This window comes from Candoia aspera, chromosome 5, assembly GCF_035149785.1.
Source record: "Candoia aspera isolate rCanAsp1 chromosome 5, rCanAsp1.hap2, whole genome shotgun sequence".
Classification (NCBI taxonomy): domain Eukaryota; kingdom Metazoa; phylum Chordata; class Lepidosauria; order Squamata; family Boidae; genus Candoia; species Candoia aspera.
This window is the reverse complement of record NC_086157.1, coordinates 36,220,051-36,240,329: the sequence shown is the minus strand read 5'-3', so window position 1 is coordinate 36,240,329 and position 20,279 is coordinate 36,220,051. Positions and strand designations below refer to the sequence as shown.

Genomic DNA, 20,279 nt, shown 5'->3' with positions numbered 1-20,279 from the left:
AGTAGCCTTATCTTTTTTCAGGTTTTAATGTGAACATTAAAGACACAGCTGATCCAAAACGTTTAGAAAATGATACAGGTGATGTATCAATCAAGCTGGAAAGACAAATTCTTAAGCCATGGATGCTGTCATTGGGAATCCTGAAGTAATGTGCTCTCCAAGAGTACAGGTAGCCCTCACTTGACGAACACTCGGTTTGGACTTATGATGGTGCTGAAAAAACTGACTTACGACCGGCCCTTGCACTTATGACCATTGCAGCGTCCTTGCGGTCACATGATTGCGATTCAGGCGCTTGGCAACCAGTTCACGTTTACGACCGACACAGTGTCCCGTGATCACGATTGCCATTTTCGACCTTTCCAGCCAACTTCCAGCAAGCAAAATCAATGGGGAACCGTGTGATTCACTTAACGATCATGTGATTTGCTTAACAACCATAGTGATTTGCTTAATGACCACCACAAAAAAGATCATAAAATCGGATCAGATTCACTGAACGTCCACATCACTTAGTCCCAATTATGGTTGTTAAGCGAGGACTACCTGTATTAGTATGTTGTGAATTTGTTTTTGAAAGATGAGGACAGCATGATCTACATCTAGAAAAGGTATTTGTATCAGCAGACTTTCTTGCTTTCAGCCTCTCCATCTCAGCTGAGTTTTACCATCTTCCAATTCAGTAATGCCCTCATTTATGAAGGACCCTCTGGGACCTTACCTAACCTGCAAAACAACTACGCAAAGGATGGCCTATATATTATGATCAATGTCATCATAAGCCACTCAGAAATCCAAAGGTCTTAAGCTGTTAGTAATACATCCACAATAAAAGTGATAAAAGTCTCCACCAATTATAAATAATTTCCATCTCATTCAGTACAGAAAATTAAGTCTAGAGTATGACTTATCATGTAACGCTCTTGGGTATCAAGGAGATTCTGGATTTTCCAATATAAATCTATTAACATGCAAATACATGTGCCTATGCATTGTATGAACAATTCTCAATCTTAACAGCTGAGACCATTTCTTCCTGGTTGTGGGTCACAAAGTACTCAGCATACCTATTCTATTATAACTTATAATTTTATGTAAATTAGTCCCAACTCATAAAATTATTATACATGTTTTCTCTTACAGGATCTGTTTTACTGTAGCAGGAACAAATCATACATATATAAGTATATAAACATACATACATACATATACAGATGAAGGACCAGATGATTTTTATTATGTCCTGATATGTAAAACCATAGAACTCAAAGAGGGTGTACTTTCTTTTTCATATGACTGTAGATTCCAGGTGATCAGTCTGGAAATCCTTCACCTGTAATATTTTCTTGTGGTTAAGCTACATTAGGAACTTGTTAATGACAGACTGCACACACACACTTTTGTAACTTGAGAAAGCTCATCTAGGAACTAACAGTTATTCTATGCTTCCTTCAAAGTTCATTCATCACAGCCCATTCCTGTGCATACTATGTTAATACTTACCTTTCTTATCATTCAGATAAATGATAGATAGCTGATATCAAAAGGACAAGAATAATTTCATCATTTTCAACATTAAATTGTATCAAGCATTTTAAGTCAAACAAATAAGACAACATGGTGCTCTGACAGAGTGGTTACAATCTAAATTATGCAATGCAATCAGCAGGGTAGAGTAAAAACAAACTGTCACATTATACGTGACAGCTACTTCCTGTTAAACAACCTGGACAAAATAAACAAATCTTGGATAGCAGACCACCAGGAACCCCAGAGCCAGACTGGGACATAAAAACAACAACAACAAAATATCATGGATGAAAGCAACAGCAAACCACGTCTGTGCTGTTGCCAAGAAAACTACCAGGCTGTGTTCATGAACTGACCAGGAGCTGAATGTGACACAAAGATCACTTTATCTTTACTTGTTGCCTTTAACAGTTGAGAGTAAATTTAAATTAGCCTTCCTCAACCTGCTGCCCTTCGGGCTGGCCATACTGAAGATGACAGTAGTTACAGTTCAGTGCAGCTGAAGGGCACCAGATTGGGGAAAGTTGACTTAAGGCATATCCCTGAAAATTTTATGTTTAATAATACATATCGTTAATGCTACAGAAATCAATAGAATGAGATATGTGCAGTGAGCATTAATATCAAAGTGTGTCAATAATACAACTTCAGCTCAAGTAATATGATTAGAAATATTTATATCCTGGATTTCCATTAATGAGGACAATGCCTCAAAAATTAAAAAATGACCAACTGACCTAGAGCTCCTATAAGCAAAGCCATCAACCAAGCATTCTTGCTGAATGTTAAAAATACAAGCTGCATACTGTTAGCTAAGCTAATTGTTTCAAGACTCTGTATCTCTCAGGAAGAAACACTTTCAAATCGGAGTGGAAGATCGTAGTTTGGTTTAGTAAAGAAACCATCAAGAAAGAGGCAACTTTGAGGTAAAAGAACTTCTGTGGAAGCAGGAGTTCCTACGCATGAATTTTTCTAGTCTGTGAAGAACAGGACTAAATCAGTTCTGAGAAAATGAAGTAATTTTAGCAATACACAGAGTGAAGCTCAGTTTTTGTGAAAGGGGTGTCCATTCTTCCTGAATGTCCATTAAATAAATTACAGTATGCCATTCCCAGTGATTTATGTAATTTGTGTAATGATATTTATGTAATTCATGTAACGATGATGAAAATTTACACAAAATTTACACAAAAATATTCACAAAAGTGAAAATTTACACAAAAGTTGCCTTCTGTCATTCACAAAATGGTATCTTGCAAATTACAGAAATTGACACACATGAGGTACATCTAGTAGGATTTTAAAATTAATTTTTAAGTGCTTTATCTAGACTTCGGATGCAAAGGAGATGTCTACTATTGGGGGGGGAGGTGTCCCGACAGTAATTTGTCTGTTGCAACTGAAGCCCACTAAATGGTTTTGCTATGTTACAATTAACGTAATAGTTCTCAGTAGCATATTCCATTGACCTGATTTGAGATTCAGATGCTTTGGTTCAGTTCCCATCTTTGCTTGAACTTCTTCCCAGCCTTGATTCTTGTACAATAGCCAAATGGTTACTTTCTGGTGTTCGGTGACTTAGAGCCACCTATCATTCTCTGAAGTTCATAAGAAGTAGATTTTCTGTTCCTCTTTTTCTAGAGATGGCTCTTCTATGGAACAAGGAAATTACAATCTAAGAGAGTTATGGTGGTGATGATAATGATGGTAGAATCCTTGTAATATTACTGCCTTCCTTCCCACTGGTTACTTCTTTCCAATAATGCCAATCCAATTGCAGTATACTAAAAAGGTGGATGAAGAGTCAGTGGCTCCCTTTTCCTAGAGCAATGATGTTAGAATACTGGATGCCTGGACAGATAGAATTTGGGGGAAGACAATAGGGAAGGAGAATACAGATAGTCCTCAAATTACAAGGACAATAGGGACCAGGAAATTCATCATTAAATGGTATGGTCATTAAGTGAGGCATCACATGACCGCACCTGATTTTACAACATTTTTTGCGGTAGTCGTTATGTGAATCACGCAGTTCCTCATTGATTTTGCTTGTCAGAAGCTCGCTGGAAGGTCACAAAATTGCTATCACATGACCCTAGGACACTGCAATCATTGTAAATACATGCTGGTTGCCAGCCACCCGAATTTTGATCCTGTAATTGTGGGGACTTTGTGATGGTCATAAGTGCAAGGACTGGGTGTAAGTCACTTTTTTCAGCACCACTGTAACTTCAAACGGTCGCTAAATGAATGGTCATAAGTCGAGGACTACCTGTACAAAGAAAGCTCCAGCACAAGACTGTGAGTTCTAGTCCTGCTTTAGGCATGAAAGCCGGCTGGGAGACTTTGGGCCAGTCACTCTTTCTCAGCCCAACTCACCTGACAGGGTTGTTCTTGTGGGGAAAATAGGAGGAGGAAGGAGTATTAGGCATGTTCCCCGCCTTGAGTTATTTATAAAAATAATAAAGACAGGATTAAAAAATCTAAACAAACAAACAAAAAAAAATAACCCACAACAACTGAAGACCCTAATTACCAAGGGTATATTAAAATGATTGGAAAAGGAGTCTTCCAAGGAAGAAATGGCAACTGAAGAGCAGAGCTGAGAGCAGAGCTCATGACTATGGCGGAATGAAGAGCTGGAGTGAAAAGCTGACTCCTTGCGAGCCTCTCCGGACTGGGATCACCCACAAGTGCTCCAGATGGCTGCTCCTTGTGAGGAGACTGCAAAATAGTGGTCTCCGGTGGATTCAGAGCAGAGCACTGGCAGATAAGGGAATGCCACCATAGCCAAAACTGTGGTTCAATGTCTTTAAAAAGGACACGGGATTCGCATACTTCCTTTCTTAATCACCTTTGGAAATTGCTTGTTAACTGCTTTTTGGATATTAAGAACCTTCACAGTGGCAAGTTTTACTTCACTGGATGAGCTTCCTTCAATGCGTAGAGAAAGAAGTTTTACACAAGTTTAAGGACTTAAAAAAAAAATTTTGGGTCATAAACAGCAAAAGGGTGATTAGAGCATTGATTCTGAAAAGTTATAAACGGACTAAAGGTCCACATGGATTTGAAGTAAGATTTTGAAACTAATTATAAGAATCCTTCCCATGGGAAAATGCTGTTGTTTTGAATACTTAAAAAAATATGGTAAGATGGGATTTTGAAGGCTGGACACTAGAGGGAACCACAAGGAATTAAAGATTACAATTAAAGGAGAAGAACACTTAATTTGACTTACTAATACAGAATGGAGAAAAATACTTTACACTGGACATATTAAAGGGTATTTATGAACAATGTACCCAGAAGTTAATTTTAAAAATGTCTGCCATTATAGACAGACTGTATTTTGAAGATGATACGGAAAAGGAGCAAGCTTTACTGTATAGGACTGAATCTGATTTGAAAGTGGACCTAAAAATGACAGGCTATGAGAATGATGTGGAAGGAGATGCTACACTGGTTATACAAATGAAACTGGTCAATGTTTTACCAAACCAAAAAGTGACCTGGATAACTTTCTTATAATGGATTTACAAAAGAGACCTGTTAAAGCTGTGAAGATATATATCTTTTCTTTTTCTTTCTTTCTTTCTTTTCTGCACTATTTTTCTCTTTATTCTTTTATCTTTTAGTTTGTATTAGTTCTTATATTTTTTAATTGTAACACCCAATAAAATTATTATTAAAAAAAAGTAGTCATAACAAAAAATTAAATTGCCTCATAAAGACGTGAGCTACTGACAGTCTCTAGGTAACTAGAACACCCACTGCATGATGTTTTCTTCTGCACATGTTCTAACCATAAGAACCAATTTCAGAAACACAAGTGTGATGTTTTTGGAAAGGAGAAGGATCATTGCTTCCTTCTAACTGATTCACCATTCCATTTCAGATATATTTCTTAGGTCCTTGGTCATAGTCAGCTGGTATAATTTCTAAACTCTGTTTGAAAAGAAGAACCAATACATTCTAAACTGACTGCCTTGGTTAATAAAAACTACTTTGTATCAAATGAGTAAGATTTATTCAAAGTGAATTATTTGTACTAGATGGACAAACACAGTCTTCTGCAAACTAGCACCATCCAGATGTGTTAGGACTTGAGGCATGTTGGCTAAGAATTGTACATTGAATTTATGCATCTAGAAGGTGCCAGGATCGGGAAGGCTGAAACAGCACTACAGAAAACAGGATGTGCAGATTTTGAAAAGCTTATTAAAACCTGAACTTCAACCTGAAGTTAGGTAAGACATATTTACTAGGCCAAAGGATGCAACCTGGAGTATGGTAAGACGTACTTACTAGGTCAAATGATGCAATCTAGAATAAGATAAGACATTTACTAGGTCAAAAGATGTGATCTGGAGTGAGGTAAAACACATTTACTTGGTCAAAGGATGCCACTGATTCTTAGTCCAAAAGTTCTATGTGGGGCATCATGCCACTGCCTCACTGAACACTGTTTACATTCAGGGTATCAAAGCAAACAAAGGAAGAAAAGAAAAATTATGTACAGTTAAGTACACACTCCCGGGTTGTATTTTAACCAAGTCCTTAGATTAAAAAGAAGAAAAAAAAAATATGGAGATGGCTTGGTCAGAATTATGGGGCTCAGACAACTCACTGTCTGTCATGAACCTTTTGTCCCTCTCCCAACCAAAGCACTGGTCAACCATTCATATGGGAAGAGGAATGGTGGGGCTGCATTGCAAATCAACTGCCCGTCTACTTTGCTCATGACTGTAAGGCAGAAGCTGAGCCCTGGTTTGCAAGAATGAACAGCAGAGGGAGATGACAAACTTGTGAGCCCTCTGTGCAAAAGAGCAAAACCTTTGTTATTGATACTTTTTCAGCCTTGGGATTTCAAGAGTGCTAAATATTTTTTTTTTGTCCTGACAAGATGCCAACAGTGTGGGCACTGATCAGTCAGAGGAAAAAAGACTTGGATTCATTCATATGGAATCTGACAACTCAACATCTGAGCATCCCTAATTCTCCCCTGCCCTAGTGATCTTCGTAAAAAGTTCAGCCACAGTTCATTGGTAAAATTACTTTCTAAGAAAAAGAGGAGACCCTGAGGCTGGTATGATTCGAGAAGGAAGAACGGGAGCGGGTTTGCTGGGTGGTTGGTTTGTTGTTGCTGTCGTTTCCTGGGCTTATAATGTCAGTCTGCTTTGGGGCCAGAAATGTCTGGTTGTATTTACAGTTTATAGGAGATAATTGTCCCTGTGTTATCTTTTATTTTTTTAAGGGGGGGGAATAATTTTTTTTTTAATGTGTTTCCACTATGTTGTACTATCTTAGAGTATAATTGCACTGTCATTTGTTTGGGAGAAATATAGTTTGCATTGTGTGCACTTTTGAGAGAGGGCAGTTTTCCTGTCTGCTTTCTTATAGATTTTGGGGACACAGTTTTGCTTTTGGGGACTTTTCCCCCCCCAAAGCATCCCCAGTTCTCTTTGTGAAATTGAGCTTTGTTGAAGAAAATATGTTGTTTGGCATTTGAATTCAAGCTCTACCTCAGCCTTCAATCAGGTTTCTTGAGAAAGTTACTCAGGAAGGACACAGATTTGAGAAGGCAGTTTCTGGTGTTGCTCAGAATAGTTTCCAAGAATGGGCATAACCCAGAAAAACAAATATTTGTAAATATAGGAAACTGTATTTTCCTCAATCTGCCTGTTTGTCCATCTAACCTAGTCATGTCAATTCTATCTGCAACTCTTCAGTCTTATTTTATACTATGAAAGTCTTTTGAAAACTGGAAGTTTTAGGAATTCAGCTTGGGATCTTTAGTAGATCTATGAGTACCTTTACCAAAGGTTGCTAGTGGATAGTTTTTAAGCTTACAGCTGATGGTAGAAAAAAAATCAACAACACCCACAAGGCATTATACTGGTGTAGTTTTATTTAATGTTTTTTCTTAAAAGTAATCTGTCCTGCTGAAGGACAGAAAAATGCTTGTCTTTATATGATGAATTCCTTCTGGATGGTAGCAAAGAATTCTCCCCAGAAGCAACAGTTAAAAAGCAGCAGGATCAGCTTCCAAGGCAAACAACAGAATATTATTGTATCTACAAAGTAAGTATCTTCTACAGTGTGATTAATCTCTGTCCACTGACTTGGGCAACAAAAGTCCAAGGCATCTGCCTCTTTTTCTAAAACTAAAGCAAAAACGTCCATATTACATAACAGCTCCAACGGTTTTTGGATTTTTTTCTGATGCTGAATAAATGTCCTGGAGTACTATTAAAGTTGATATCTATATTTATCAAATATAATCAAATATTACATACCATGTACATCCCATCTTTCTACAATTAAGGTCAATGTCACAACAAATAATTGCAATACAAGACCTATTATAACATCAAATACAAACTAATAATTTCTCCATCACTCCAAAGTTATACAAGATGAAAGAGATGGAAGGAAAATCTTTGCCACAATCTTATCCATAATTGTAATGGACACAGATAATTATTTCACATTTAACTATTGGACACAGATAATTATTTCACATATATCATTCAAAAGATAATTACTTAATGGATCAAAACACTCTCTTCCAAATGGCCTCACATCAAGCTTGTTTTGAACTTGTGTTAATTGCCGATACTAATAGCAATAAATATCTTAACTGTACATTGTGTACAGAAAATAGCAGGGAGCACTAAAGAAGTCCGTAGGTTACTGAGACTGTCAAAAGCCACAATAAAAGCTTGTCTTTTAATTACTGAACAGTCCTACACATGCCCCCTCAGAAGTATTTCCAATGAATTCAATGAGAGATGCATTCTCTCCTTGGTATGCTTCAAACATAGTAAGAGTACAACTCCCACAATTATTTCATTATACCAACTGGGAAAGGGTTTGCTATTGATTGCAGCATTAATATTCTTTTCGAATTTATAAACTATCATATAGAGAACAAAGTAGTTACAACCAAAAAAAAAAATGGACACACAGTAAAAGATACTTCAAAGACTTGTCTTGAGAGAGAAGGGTAAAGCAAGGTGATTTATACTTACACTAATTTAATTATGTGACAGGAGTAGGCACAGATATCCCAATACTAAATCTCAGTGCTTTGGAGAAAAGAGAAACTATCTTGCCAAGAAAAAGCAAAAGTAATGTAGCCTCCTCAAAACTGCCCCATTTAACAGCTTTATGTTCAGTAAGTCTAGACAGGTCTGACTCAGCTGATTTCAGCAGCTTTGGGAAAAGTAAAAAGGGCAATACCAAAGAAAACTGTCTATTCAGAGCAGTGTTTCTCAACCTTGGCAACTTGAAGACGTGTGGACTTCAACCCCCAGAATTCACCAGCCAGCCATGCTGGCTAAGGGGAATTCTGGGGGTTGAAGTCCACACGTCTTCAAGTTGCCAAGGTTGAGAAACACTGATTTAGAGAGATGGAAGAACCTGCACACTAAAATGGTGAACTTCCAAAGAGGGAAGAACAAGCCTTTCTGGATTCAGGAGAGCAGAAGGAAACATGGTGGCCGAAGAAGGAAATGGTACTGATGCTATTGAAACAATGTGAGATAAAGACCTGGTTTATATCAAGAAATGCTGGGCTCCGGAGTAGTCAAAAAACATCCTGGAAGAAGGCAATGGCAAGTCATTTCCATATTGTCCCCCCCCCCAAAAAACCCCCAAATCTAGAGGCAAAGAAATTGGATGGATTCAGAGTTGAGACTTCTTTATGCTATTAATATGCCAACAAAACATCCCCACACACCTATCGCTCTGTCAGGACGGAATTAGGGTGCCATTTTATGTAGGGTGTTTTCTGCTGTACATTGTTAATTGAGTTTTAGGGTTGTTTTTACAACTATATCACTGGCAGAATGATTTCTAGGTAATGGCCTGTGAGACAATGACTACACACTGAGATTTCTCTTCTCATACTAACTGTCTCAAAAGGCATTACCTGGAAGTTGTTTTGTAAATAAGCAGCTGTGGAAATCTATGATCTATTTTTATCACTGTTTATTGGAGTTCTGCAGTTTTAAAATATTGTTGTGTACCACTTTGGTTTACCTTGAAAGGAGGCTTATTATCTCTTAAATAAGCAAACCTCTTACTAACTTAGCTTGTGATGGTGAAATCAAAACTCATTAACAATGCAATTCCTAGGCAGAATTTATATAGCATATTTTGAGTATTCCTCATTTTCATGACATATTAGCCCTGACTAATACAGAAAGAAGTTGAAAGGTAATATGGCTTTCCTTGTAGTGAACACATTGCAGAAATAAAATCGGAATCAAGCACTTTCAATTCCACATGCTTAATCACTATTTTGCCACAACTCAACTTCTCTTGCAAACAATCTCAAAAATATGAGTTCCTATTCAGAAAGAAAAAAAAAGGGAGGGGGGAACTGATTTTGCTAACTCTAGGTTTCAAACTGTCTGACTACATGTGTGAACCTATTTTAAATGTCCAAATATAGCAGTTCTCATACAGGAACCACACTCAATTTATTGGGCATGGATTTCTCACATAGGGACTAATAAAATGGCATTTCAAATGGAAGAATATCTACATGCACAATAGCAGACAAAGTCAAACAAGATTTAGTTCAGTTTTCAAAATGGGGGGGAGTGACTTGAAATTAATACTGAAAATTGTCTAGACTTTAGTATCAACACAGATATTCAGACACCAAATAAAGCATAACTCATTTAAACACCTTCCCTGAAAATATTCATGATGAAAAGAATGGGTGACATAATTAACGTGGTTTTCCTTGTCCTTTACCCATTTTGATACTCTAGTATTGTTTTTATTTCAAATACCACTGTCAGCAACATAAAGGAAAGCTGTAGTAAATGTCAGTTCCTAAGTAGCTCACACACTGAGTCTCTTAAAGCAAACTGGGTGAAGAGGAGAAAACCTGAGAGGAGAGTTATTTGCAACAGGAATGCCTGCTGGGAGACACAATCAAAGTCCAAATTACACAAAGCTGTCTAGGAATTCAATAGCTAGCAGGGGTCCTATTTATAGCAATGTGGGTAGAAAAACATCTTCAAAAAATAGTCAGCAACTTCTCTAGTACTATCAGACAATCTTGGTACGTTTATCCATTCACACAATTTCTGCAAGGCATGCCAGTTACCATAGCAGGAATATCCTAGTGGAACTGGCATTGTCTTATTGTAAATGCAGCCTACTGAAAAGATACTCTTTTGTTGTCTCAAGTTGCTTTTAAAAAAATAGCTTATTATATACTGGAATACTTTCTCTTCGTTACACCCATTTCTCTTTGATTCATTAAGTTTTAAAATCTACTTGTCCAAGAGCATGTTTCTTACACCTGCCATTCTTAAAAATCTATTAGCTTTTTCCATTCCATTATCTCATAATTATATATAGATAAAAACTTGAAAACTACATCAAGTACAAAATCTCCTATAGAATTACTGCACAATAATGAACTTTCAAATAACAAATTAAGAGAAATCAAAAACAAAGCTCTTCTTTCTGAACTAATGTAGGATCATATTTATTCAGTAACAACATTAATTTGGTTTACTAATACCTTTATAGTTAGTAATACATATACAACTTAATGTTAAAATTGCATTATTTTCTCTCCCATAAGTCATTTCAGAATATATTGGCTAAAATACCCTGCCAGCATACTTACTTACAGTGTTTTTTGCAAATATCCTTGTTTGTATCTATTGCTGGTGGTCAACCTGTACAAGAAAGTATCTGCTACCAGAACTGGAAAAAAGTCAATAGTTAGTGATTTCTTCTCATCCTTTGCTTCCTATTCCACTCAGTTTGTTCTTGGGTGTTCCACAAACCTTTGAGAAGAATTGGGAGATTGGGATTGAAGGAGGAAATCGCACGATCACTCACTCACTCACTGAAACCTGCCATTCCACTAGCAAATGCCTTTTTTCAGTAAAGTGACCACTATTATTGGATATTATTGGATATATTATTGGATATGTTATTAAGTTCAGGCCTCTTCTATCTTCACTTCCTTTCTATTTTCATCTTCCTTTCTATTTTCACTCATTTTCCTTCTCACGCCCTCTGTTCTGTCTGCCATACTGACATTGTTACCACAGAGGAAAATAACTCAATTTATAAGGCTAATTCCTCATTTTTTACAAAATCCTAAAAAAAAATCCACAAGGCTTAACCAAATTGTTTCTCAAGTCAACACATTTCCATATTATCTGCTTTTCAACCTTATCCTTTGCTTTCTCAGCCTAGTGCTATACTATTTCTACTCCTGATAGGTTTTACTGCATTTGTCTGAAAGGAGGATGAACCTGAATTGAAAATACTCCTCCTGAAGAAATAAAATGTGAAGTCTCCTTGAAGCTGAGGTCACCTCTTAGAAACCTGATAGATATCTCCATGTAGTAGAATGTGGTAAAGGTACAGAAATGATATCGCACTACCTTCTTCCTAACCCTAACCCTACGCTCAAAAGTACCCTAGCTTTGCTTCTGTATAATGCATGTGAAGCCATCCTCTACACACAGAGTTTGGACAAAAAGTTTTCCCCCCTGAATGAAGGAAAATATAAAGTCAGATATAATTGTTGTTATCTGACTTTAGCTGGCTCTTGCTTACTCTGTATATTTGTTATATAAGCCTACAAGGGTCAGCAACCTTGGGTAAAATCATACCAAGTTATTTTAGTATATAAATCACTCTGGATGTTTTACCAGCAGAGGTCAAAGGCAATGGTCACGCACTGAGTCTGTCTGCCTATTTTGTCTCAAAGCAGCAGTACCAACACATTTTACATATGGCTCTTTTCATCATAAACCGGAAAAGGCTTTTCTAGAAATGCTGCAGGATGAGTCATAAACTGCAAGGCAGTAAAGCATTTCACTGTTGATAACTTGATACAGAATGATTAATCCAGGCATTGTTTTCCATTGGATCCCATTTACTAGACCTTCTGCCTCCCACTGTAAAAAGTATAGACTCATCTAGGATGCAGGTAAAACATGTCAGACATTATGTGCATTTCCACATATCCTCTATCATCTTATGTACACAAGGTAGCTCTAATCTGCATTTAAACAAGTTAGGTAATGTTGTGTGGCAAGACTTACTCACTTTCTCTGACACATTCTTAAGTATTAAAAAAACCCTCAGATCTGTGGCATGTTTAACACCAAATAGTTTCATATTATAAATACACTAGGTGAAACACATTATCAACTTAATGGAATAAATTTTTGTGTGAGACAGTTAAGTTTGCACTGTAAACTTAAGCAGCTTACACACCTAGCCTGAGACCATATTCTTTCCACCCTGAGTAAGCAAATGATCTCCTATTCTTTGCAAACATTTATTTCTAGCTTATTTAGCATTTTAAAAGAAATCCCCACCATTAATGGTCAGCTCCATTTGTAATTCTGATGTGAGTCTTTTTTGGTTCATCTAATAAGCAGCCACTTTTGCAGAAGGAGCTTTGGAGTTTGTATCAGATACCTGATAGCCGAAGGTTGAGACAGGGAGAACCTACTTGTCACCTTCACTGTGAAACAGGCAGCTGTATCTGTGCCCTTCCTCAACTCAAAATGAAGTACGGGGACCCAACTTGAAACTCTCTCTGTCTCACATATATAAAGAAAAAATTGCCACTGAAGGATCTGAGCAGCCTTCGTGAGCTATCTACCTTGGAAAGCACAGCCTCACATATCTAAGCATAAGGATAACAGTAAGAAAGGGATAAAGCCCCAACCACCACATTACAGGCCCAACAGTTTTACTTTTAAGAAAAAATGGCATAACTACATCCTAAGTATCCTAAGTATTAACAGCAATGTATACCATGCTCCTGGTCTTTGGCACCAGCGACCGTGTCAGCAAGGCCCAGTAAAGTATCAATGGGAGGACTGGGAGGCCAAGATGATGTGGCTGCAAGAAAGGAGATGGTCTGAAATGCAAATTGCATTGAAAGGCAATGACAAACATTAATTCCTATCACCCAGTTCTACTGCATTGTGAGTTGTAGCCAGGGGTGTCTGCAGAATGTTGTCAAAAAAGTCAAGATGGGGGCTGTCCCAATGCATTCAAAGCTCTCCCTAGCTTGAGAGAACTGTCTTGGACAATCAATAATCAAACCTTAGAGCTTTCTCCTGACATAGAAGGCATATGTGTCTTCTGGCAAAACCTATGAAATTTCTGGGATGGCCAAGCTTGGTATAAATTCTCTAATCCTGCCTAGCCATAACCAGTAATAGATGTGAGGAATACTAGGCTGAGAAAAACAAAACAAAGAATTAGAACTGGCTTCACATCTGGCTGAGTACAGCTGCAACTTGGCTCTGACATCTTGGAAACATGACTGTGAAAAAGCTATTTATTAGCAATATCAGACAGAAAATTCCTATGTAAACAGTTATACCAAGCTGCCTATTGAGTTTACAAAAATAATTTTGATATTCATGTTACAGAGATCTATATTTTTCTTGGGGTGGACAATGTAAGTCCTGAAACACCTAGTTTTCCAAAATGCACATGTGTTCTACAATGACACAACTATTTGGAAACCAATGGAAAATAACAGTTCAATTAAAGTAGCTAAGACATTAACAGTTCTCTAATGGGACGTATGAAAAAAAGCAAACAAAAAATGAGCATGCCTCCTTCCCTAGCCAATTACAGTAGCCAGCCAGGAAGAGCCCAGTTAGAACAGCACGTCAGAAAACTAACAGTGTTCTTCTCTGCTTGCATTTCAAAGGTTAGATTGAGCTATGAAATTTAGAGTACAAGAAGCATACATCTAACCTCAGAAGGAGGGCACTTAAGACCGAAACATTCAAAATGTCTCTGTATTTTGCAATACAGAATACATCACATTTATTCTCTTTCCTATTGTGTTGCAGTGATGGAGATGGTGCAAATTTGATTTTTGTCAGCTGCAATTCTGTACACATTGTTTCAAGTCTCAAGTTATCTGAACTGAATTTGTAATTAAATATACTAGCCTGTTCCATAAAATAAGTTGACAATTAATATTGCAACTGAATCGTAAGAAATATTGAGGTAAAGAAAAGAAGGAAGTTCTTACATTTTTAGATCTGAATTAAGAGGACTGGCAATGAAGTTAGCTCTTCACACACACACACACACACACACACTTTAAAGCAGACATTTCCAGCCTGGTGATCTTCAGGTACATTAGACTGCAATTCCCATGATCCCCAACTAACATGATCATTCATCTGGGGGTGAACGCAGTTGTGGTGCAATATATCTGGAGAATACCTGTTGACAGAATGCTGTTCTAGGAATTCTGCCCCAAAGGATGGGGGCTCAGCAGCATCTGCAGAAAACTGCAATGATAGTAAAACGATAACACAGTACAGTACAGGGATGACATAATGCATATGCCGTCCTTACATTCAACATCTAATGCACGTAAGTAAGTTGTGGCACTTATGTGATGATGTCATCGTGCAAGTTTCATAACTTCTCCCCCTCCCTGACACCCACAGTTGTGGCACTTATTTCCAGCTACTTCTATGACTACCAGAAAGACAGATAATGAAAATCAGACTGGCTGTTATTAGTTGGCAGGAGGAAGATGTTAGGCAAAAAGCTATCCTGAGTAATATGAAAAGGAAATTGTACAGAAAGTGCTGTTTCAGGTGTTCTACTCAAAGTTTCCAATATCCTAACTTTCCACAGTGCTGTTTCACTAAGCATCTTCTCAACAGTACTAACATTATGCTTTATCTTATGTCGTAGACAAATAGCCACTAGAATTCTTCCTTACTAAATCACATCTAATTCCCACACTGACTATCTTGCTGCCTCTTACACCAAGAGATATAACAGCTCCCACAAAGATTTTCAGCATAAATATCAGACAAGTTCATGTCTGTTTTGGAGCAGCAAATTCCTTACACTATATTTAACAATGAGGCATTCTAGAAGCACAATTGTCAGACTAAAGAGAGTTGTTTGCATAACTAAGAAACTCTTTGGCTGTTTCTATGATGTAGTATATGGAAGAAATGCAAATACATTTGTCCTGGTTGGTATGAGATTAAGCAAACATCATTAAAGAATCACATTAACCCCTCCAACGTCACTTCCTCTTCAAATTTTTAATAACAATTGTGCCAATGCCACTGAATTGTGAACCGCGATGGAATGAATCAACTTCTCATGTTACATTTTCAGATCTGAAGTGTCACACTGCTAAGTATGACTGCACAAAAACCATTTATCTGAGGCTTTCCCTTTAATAATGCAATTCATCACACGAGGGATCCCCACCAGCCTGTGGGGCAGGAAGAATGATCTAAACTAAACTAAATTTGTGGTTTCTTTTAGAAGACATTACAGCAGGTTAACACACACAGAGGCACACAGAATACCCAAACATACTGAATAGTTCCAGGAAGTGGTTATGTCTGAAACACAACAACAAACTGTAAAGTCCAAAAGCAGAATAATAGGATACTGGGTTAACACCTTGGAGGTGTCTGTATGCCTTTGACCTATCCATCCAATGGCTATTGCCTAGCAAGGTATACCCACTCACTCTAGGAGACTAATTATGGAGGGCATTGTTTCTCAACCTTGACAACTTTAAGATGGGTGGACTTCAACTCCCAGAATTCCCCAGCCAGCTTTGCTCGCTGGGGAATTCTGGTAGTTATACTCCACCCATCTTAAAATTGCCAAGGTTGAGAAACACTGACCTGTTTCCTAGCTAAGAGCAAACGTGCAATAATACAACTCGGCCCATTTTTTCACTACTCCCTCTTCCGTTCTTTGTGAGCCAAACAAGTCCAACATAGATCGGCTTATGATTATTGTTAACAGTGTTACAGTACTGAGGTTTAAACATCAAGCCAGTCTTTCCTAAAACTGGCTTTATACCGGCAACAAAGAGAAACCAGCAAGGTGAGTACGTATGAATGGGGGCGAGGCAAGCGGGCACTCACCGAGTTCCAGGGCCTGGTTGTACTTCTCCAAAGCGGCCGCCAGATCCTGCTTCTCCCGCAAGGCATCCCCTTCGGCGCACAGCCGGCGTGCTCTGTTCTCGGCCGGGAACCATTTTTCCAGCAAGCCGCCCAGCACCACGTTGACGCGGAGGCCGGCGGGGGCTTGGCTCGCCGTGCTGGGGACCGAGGCAGAGGCACAGGCGGAGCCGGAACGCCGGACGGCGCAGCGGACACACTGCCCTCCGCCGCTCCGGGCGCAGCGCTTGCAGTGGGTGTGCCCGCAGTGCAGAGTCACTGGCTCGTGGAGGAGACGCAGGCACGAAGGGCAGCAGAGCGGCTCCGGAGGGCGGCAGCAAGCGGGGTCCCCCAGCGGGTCAGCCGCCTCCGGGGTGCCCCCGCCGCCGTTTCCAGGCCCCTGCCAGGGAGGCAGCCGCAGCTCTTTGTCGCGGACGAGGAGGGCGAAACTCTCCGTCAGCTCGCGCAACTCCTCGGGCCGCAAGCGGGCCAGTCTAGCGGCGACGCTGTACGAGTCCAACGCTTCGGCCATGCGCCCCGCGCGGGCTAGCGCGTCCCCTTGGCGGAGGCACAGGCCCCGCTCGGGCTGCGGCAGCTCGGCCAGCTGCGAGCTCAGGATCTCGGCCGCCAGCGCGAACTGCCCGCCTCGGAAAGCCTCCTCGGCCACTTGCAGCATCTCCGGGCAGGGACCTCCGCCCGACGGGGCCTGGGGGCGGTGGGGATACTGCTGCGCCGGCTGCCCGGCGGCCGGCCCCAGCTCCATTGTCACCGCCAGACAAGAGAAGTGGGTGTGGCGGCGTCGGCGGCGTCGAGGGGGGTGCTATCGCTATTGCTCCATGGTCGAGCTCAGGCTCTGCGAAGGCAGGCGGAGCGGCGAATCGCCCTAGCGTAGCCTTCCATCGCCTCCGCCCACGGCCCAGCCCGGCTCGGACCCTCGCGCTAGAGGGCCGGGCCAGCCAGGAGCGCCGCCAGCCCTGCCTCGGGCGGTCCCCGGCGGAGACGGCGGTGGGGTCAAGGGGAGGAGAGTGGGACGACGCGCCCTCCCTCCCCGGAGTATCAAGCAGGCGGCCGCGACTATTTCTAGGCTCGGGCGCTTATGCAACTCCGAGCCGTTGTATAACTCATCCTCCCCGGCGGAGGGCAGCACCACCCTACTGAGCCCGCCCAGTCTCCAGCCTGGTGAGCAGGGCGCACATGCCCTCCGCCAGCCGCAGCGCACGTGCGCGGCCGGAGAGAGGTCGGCCAGCGGTTTAGCTGCTTCCTGGAAGGAAAGCGCAGGTGACAGTTGGCTCGCTTCTGGCCGCGCTTCCTCTTTCTTCACCCGTAGGGAGGCTCAGTGGCCTCTTTCGTCGAGCTGGGTAGGTGACATCTATTTAGAAAGAGAGACATAGGGCGGTCTCTTTGACACCGTGCTTTTAGCACTTCCTTTTCAGCCACTGGGTGTAGACGCGTTTTGCGCAGCTTGCTTTTTTTTTTGTGGTGGGGTGAGAAACCACAGGGTCCTTGCGAACTTGTTCCGCCTTCTCTCGCGGCGTCTGAGGGAAGAGAAGGGAACTTTCGCAAGTGTTGTCAGGAACATCGGAATGCTTGCTATACGTGCTGTCAATCAGAACGGGGCCCATTCAGTTTTCTTTAAAAAATGAACGTAATGAAAGATGAGATGCTCGACGAATAAGTGAACACGCTAGATTACTTTTTTGGAACAGCGGGGAATGAACAAAAATGACAGTTTCTTAGAACTTAGACGATGTGTTAAGTACACCACCGTGGCCTGGTTTGCTGAACCATAAACCATAGTATGCAAAATACACTGTCTGAGTTCAGATATTGCACTAAGGTCAGGATAAACAAAACAGCTTTGTAAAATGTGTTAACCCATACCTAATCTTTTTTTCCCCTCCATCTTTTTGCAAGAATGGCTTGCATTATATCCACAGTGAAAGGCTGGTATACTTGCATGGGTATTCTAGCATTCTTTTCTTATGCAAGAACTTGTCCTCCCCACTCAGTGTCAAAATGTTTGATTTTATATTTGTTATAAATATGACTGTTGAATAGTAACTTCCAAAATTAGAGGCAATGTTTGCATGGATCAAGACACAAGGTTATCAATATAACCCTCTCATTTTTTTCATGCAGTTTCTTACAACTTGAATTGATTAGGCTGGGATAGTCAACCTTGATGCATTTGATAAGTGTGCTTAATAGTCTGGGATAATGGAAGTGGTGGTGTAAAAGAGCCAAAGGATTTTCAGATTTTCTTTTTATAAATGATGTCTTTTTCAAGTAAAGCATGCTCAATATTTATCATTTATCCACTTAAACGTTTTTACCAATTTATATAAAGAAATTCATGGTGAAAATAATAAAATTGAACTTTAGAAATATCAGTACAATCCAGATGATGTGTGATAAAAAATTCTCCAAACTTTTTAAAGCTAGACAGAAAATATATTACTGTGTTTCACTTTAACAGTTAATAGCTTTATATACACAGATATTTCCAGCCATTCATTATATAATGCTATTAAATCACCTGTTTGGCTTGTATATACAACCATATATATTTATTCACAATCTTGGACAATGAAGATACATGGCAAAGAATCGCTGTGACCAGATTGTTCATACAGTATATTGTCACTAGTAAAATTTATTACCAAATCATCCTGTATTCCTTTACTCCTATGTAATAATTAGTTTAATAGGTGACTGCCAAACTGGCTAGAAGGTATTGACAATTTTGTTTTAATAGGAGTTGTTTGTTGGGGACATCTAGTGGTGAATCCAAATAGTAAATACTGTAGTTTTTAGAACAAAAGGTGGAAGAAGCATAAATTTAATCTGGTAAACTGAGTTGGAACAAAAAGAATACAAAATATAGTAGTGAAAGCTCTTCACCTATTTTATTGCCTTAATTCTTAATAAGACTGGAGGTGCCACTGAGAAAGCAATATTTTGTTCCTCTTGGTGTTAGTTCCCTCATAAAAAAGATGTGAGGGGTGGATTTGACAAGAGACCAGGAGTTCCTTAGATTCCAGGGTAGCTGCCTTTATGAAAACAGAAAATATTTCAATGCAAGCAGAGAATTAGCTTTGTTTTTATTGTTCATAGATGCATATTAGAAACTACTTCAGCTAATTTGAGAGCTGTCCACTTATAATGGAATCTATCCTCACCGCCCTCTGGTTATCGCCGTGGCCAAAAAAACCCAGTGTTGTCAGTGTGCTCCATCCTTCTCTGAGAACAAAGAAGAGAGTCATTGTAAATTACAATATACTTATGGTTGTTTGGGGCAGGCTATGCTGCAACAATTCTGAAGCTAACAAATAATAATTATACACATTAATGTTGTATATCTTGAGGCTAGTCTACTTGTTGTCTTCCACTGTATTAGAAAATGGAGTGCCTTCCCATTGGGCAACTGGACAGGTAGAACAAGACAGGCAAGCATGTTGGGGAGATAGGGCAGAAGACAGAATAACAAAACAAGAATGTGTCATACTATTACCATTATGAAATCAATAGTTCCATTTTGTAGATGGGAAAGTGAAGTCATGAAATAGCTGGTACAAGATTCTACACTGTATTATCTAAGGTAGAGATGGTAGCTAAAGTCTAAGTTCCCAGATCTGTGTTTAGCTGTCTGGCCTGCATACCATGCCAGTAGAAAGAGGTAATAAAAGTTAGGCATCTTTGCAGAGTAAGAAAAACATGACAACAACACTATTACTGTAATGTGTAATGGAGGACAGTTACAAAATTTATTTTAATTTTGATTCCATA

At 39.7% G+C, this 20,279-nt stretch overlaps 1 protein-coding gene across 3 annotated transcripts in view; it reads right to left on the bottom strand.

Moving 5' to 3' along the window:
• Positions 1–17,430, bottom strand: part of LONRF2 (LON peptidase N-terminal domain and ring finger 2) — a 37,087-nt gene extending 19,657 nt beyond the window's left edge. For all 3 annotated transcript variants that reach the window (XR_010068054.1, XR_010068055.1, XM_063304949.1), the window contains exon 1: positions 16,479–17,430. Coding sequence is in view for 1 of the 3 variants with exons in the window: in XM_063304949.1 (XP_063161019.1) it covers positions 16,479–17,256 (778 nt within the window). In the remaining 2 variants the exon portion in view is untranslated. The remainder of the gene's footprint in view (positions 1–16,478) is intronic.
• Positions 17,431–20,279: the final 2,849 nt, after the last annotated feature.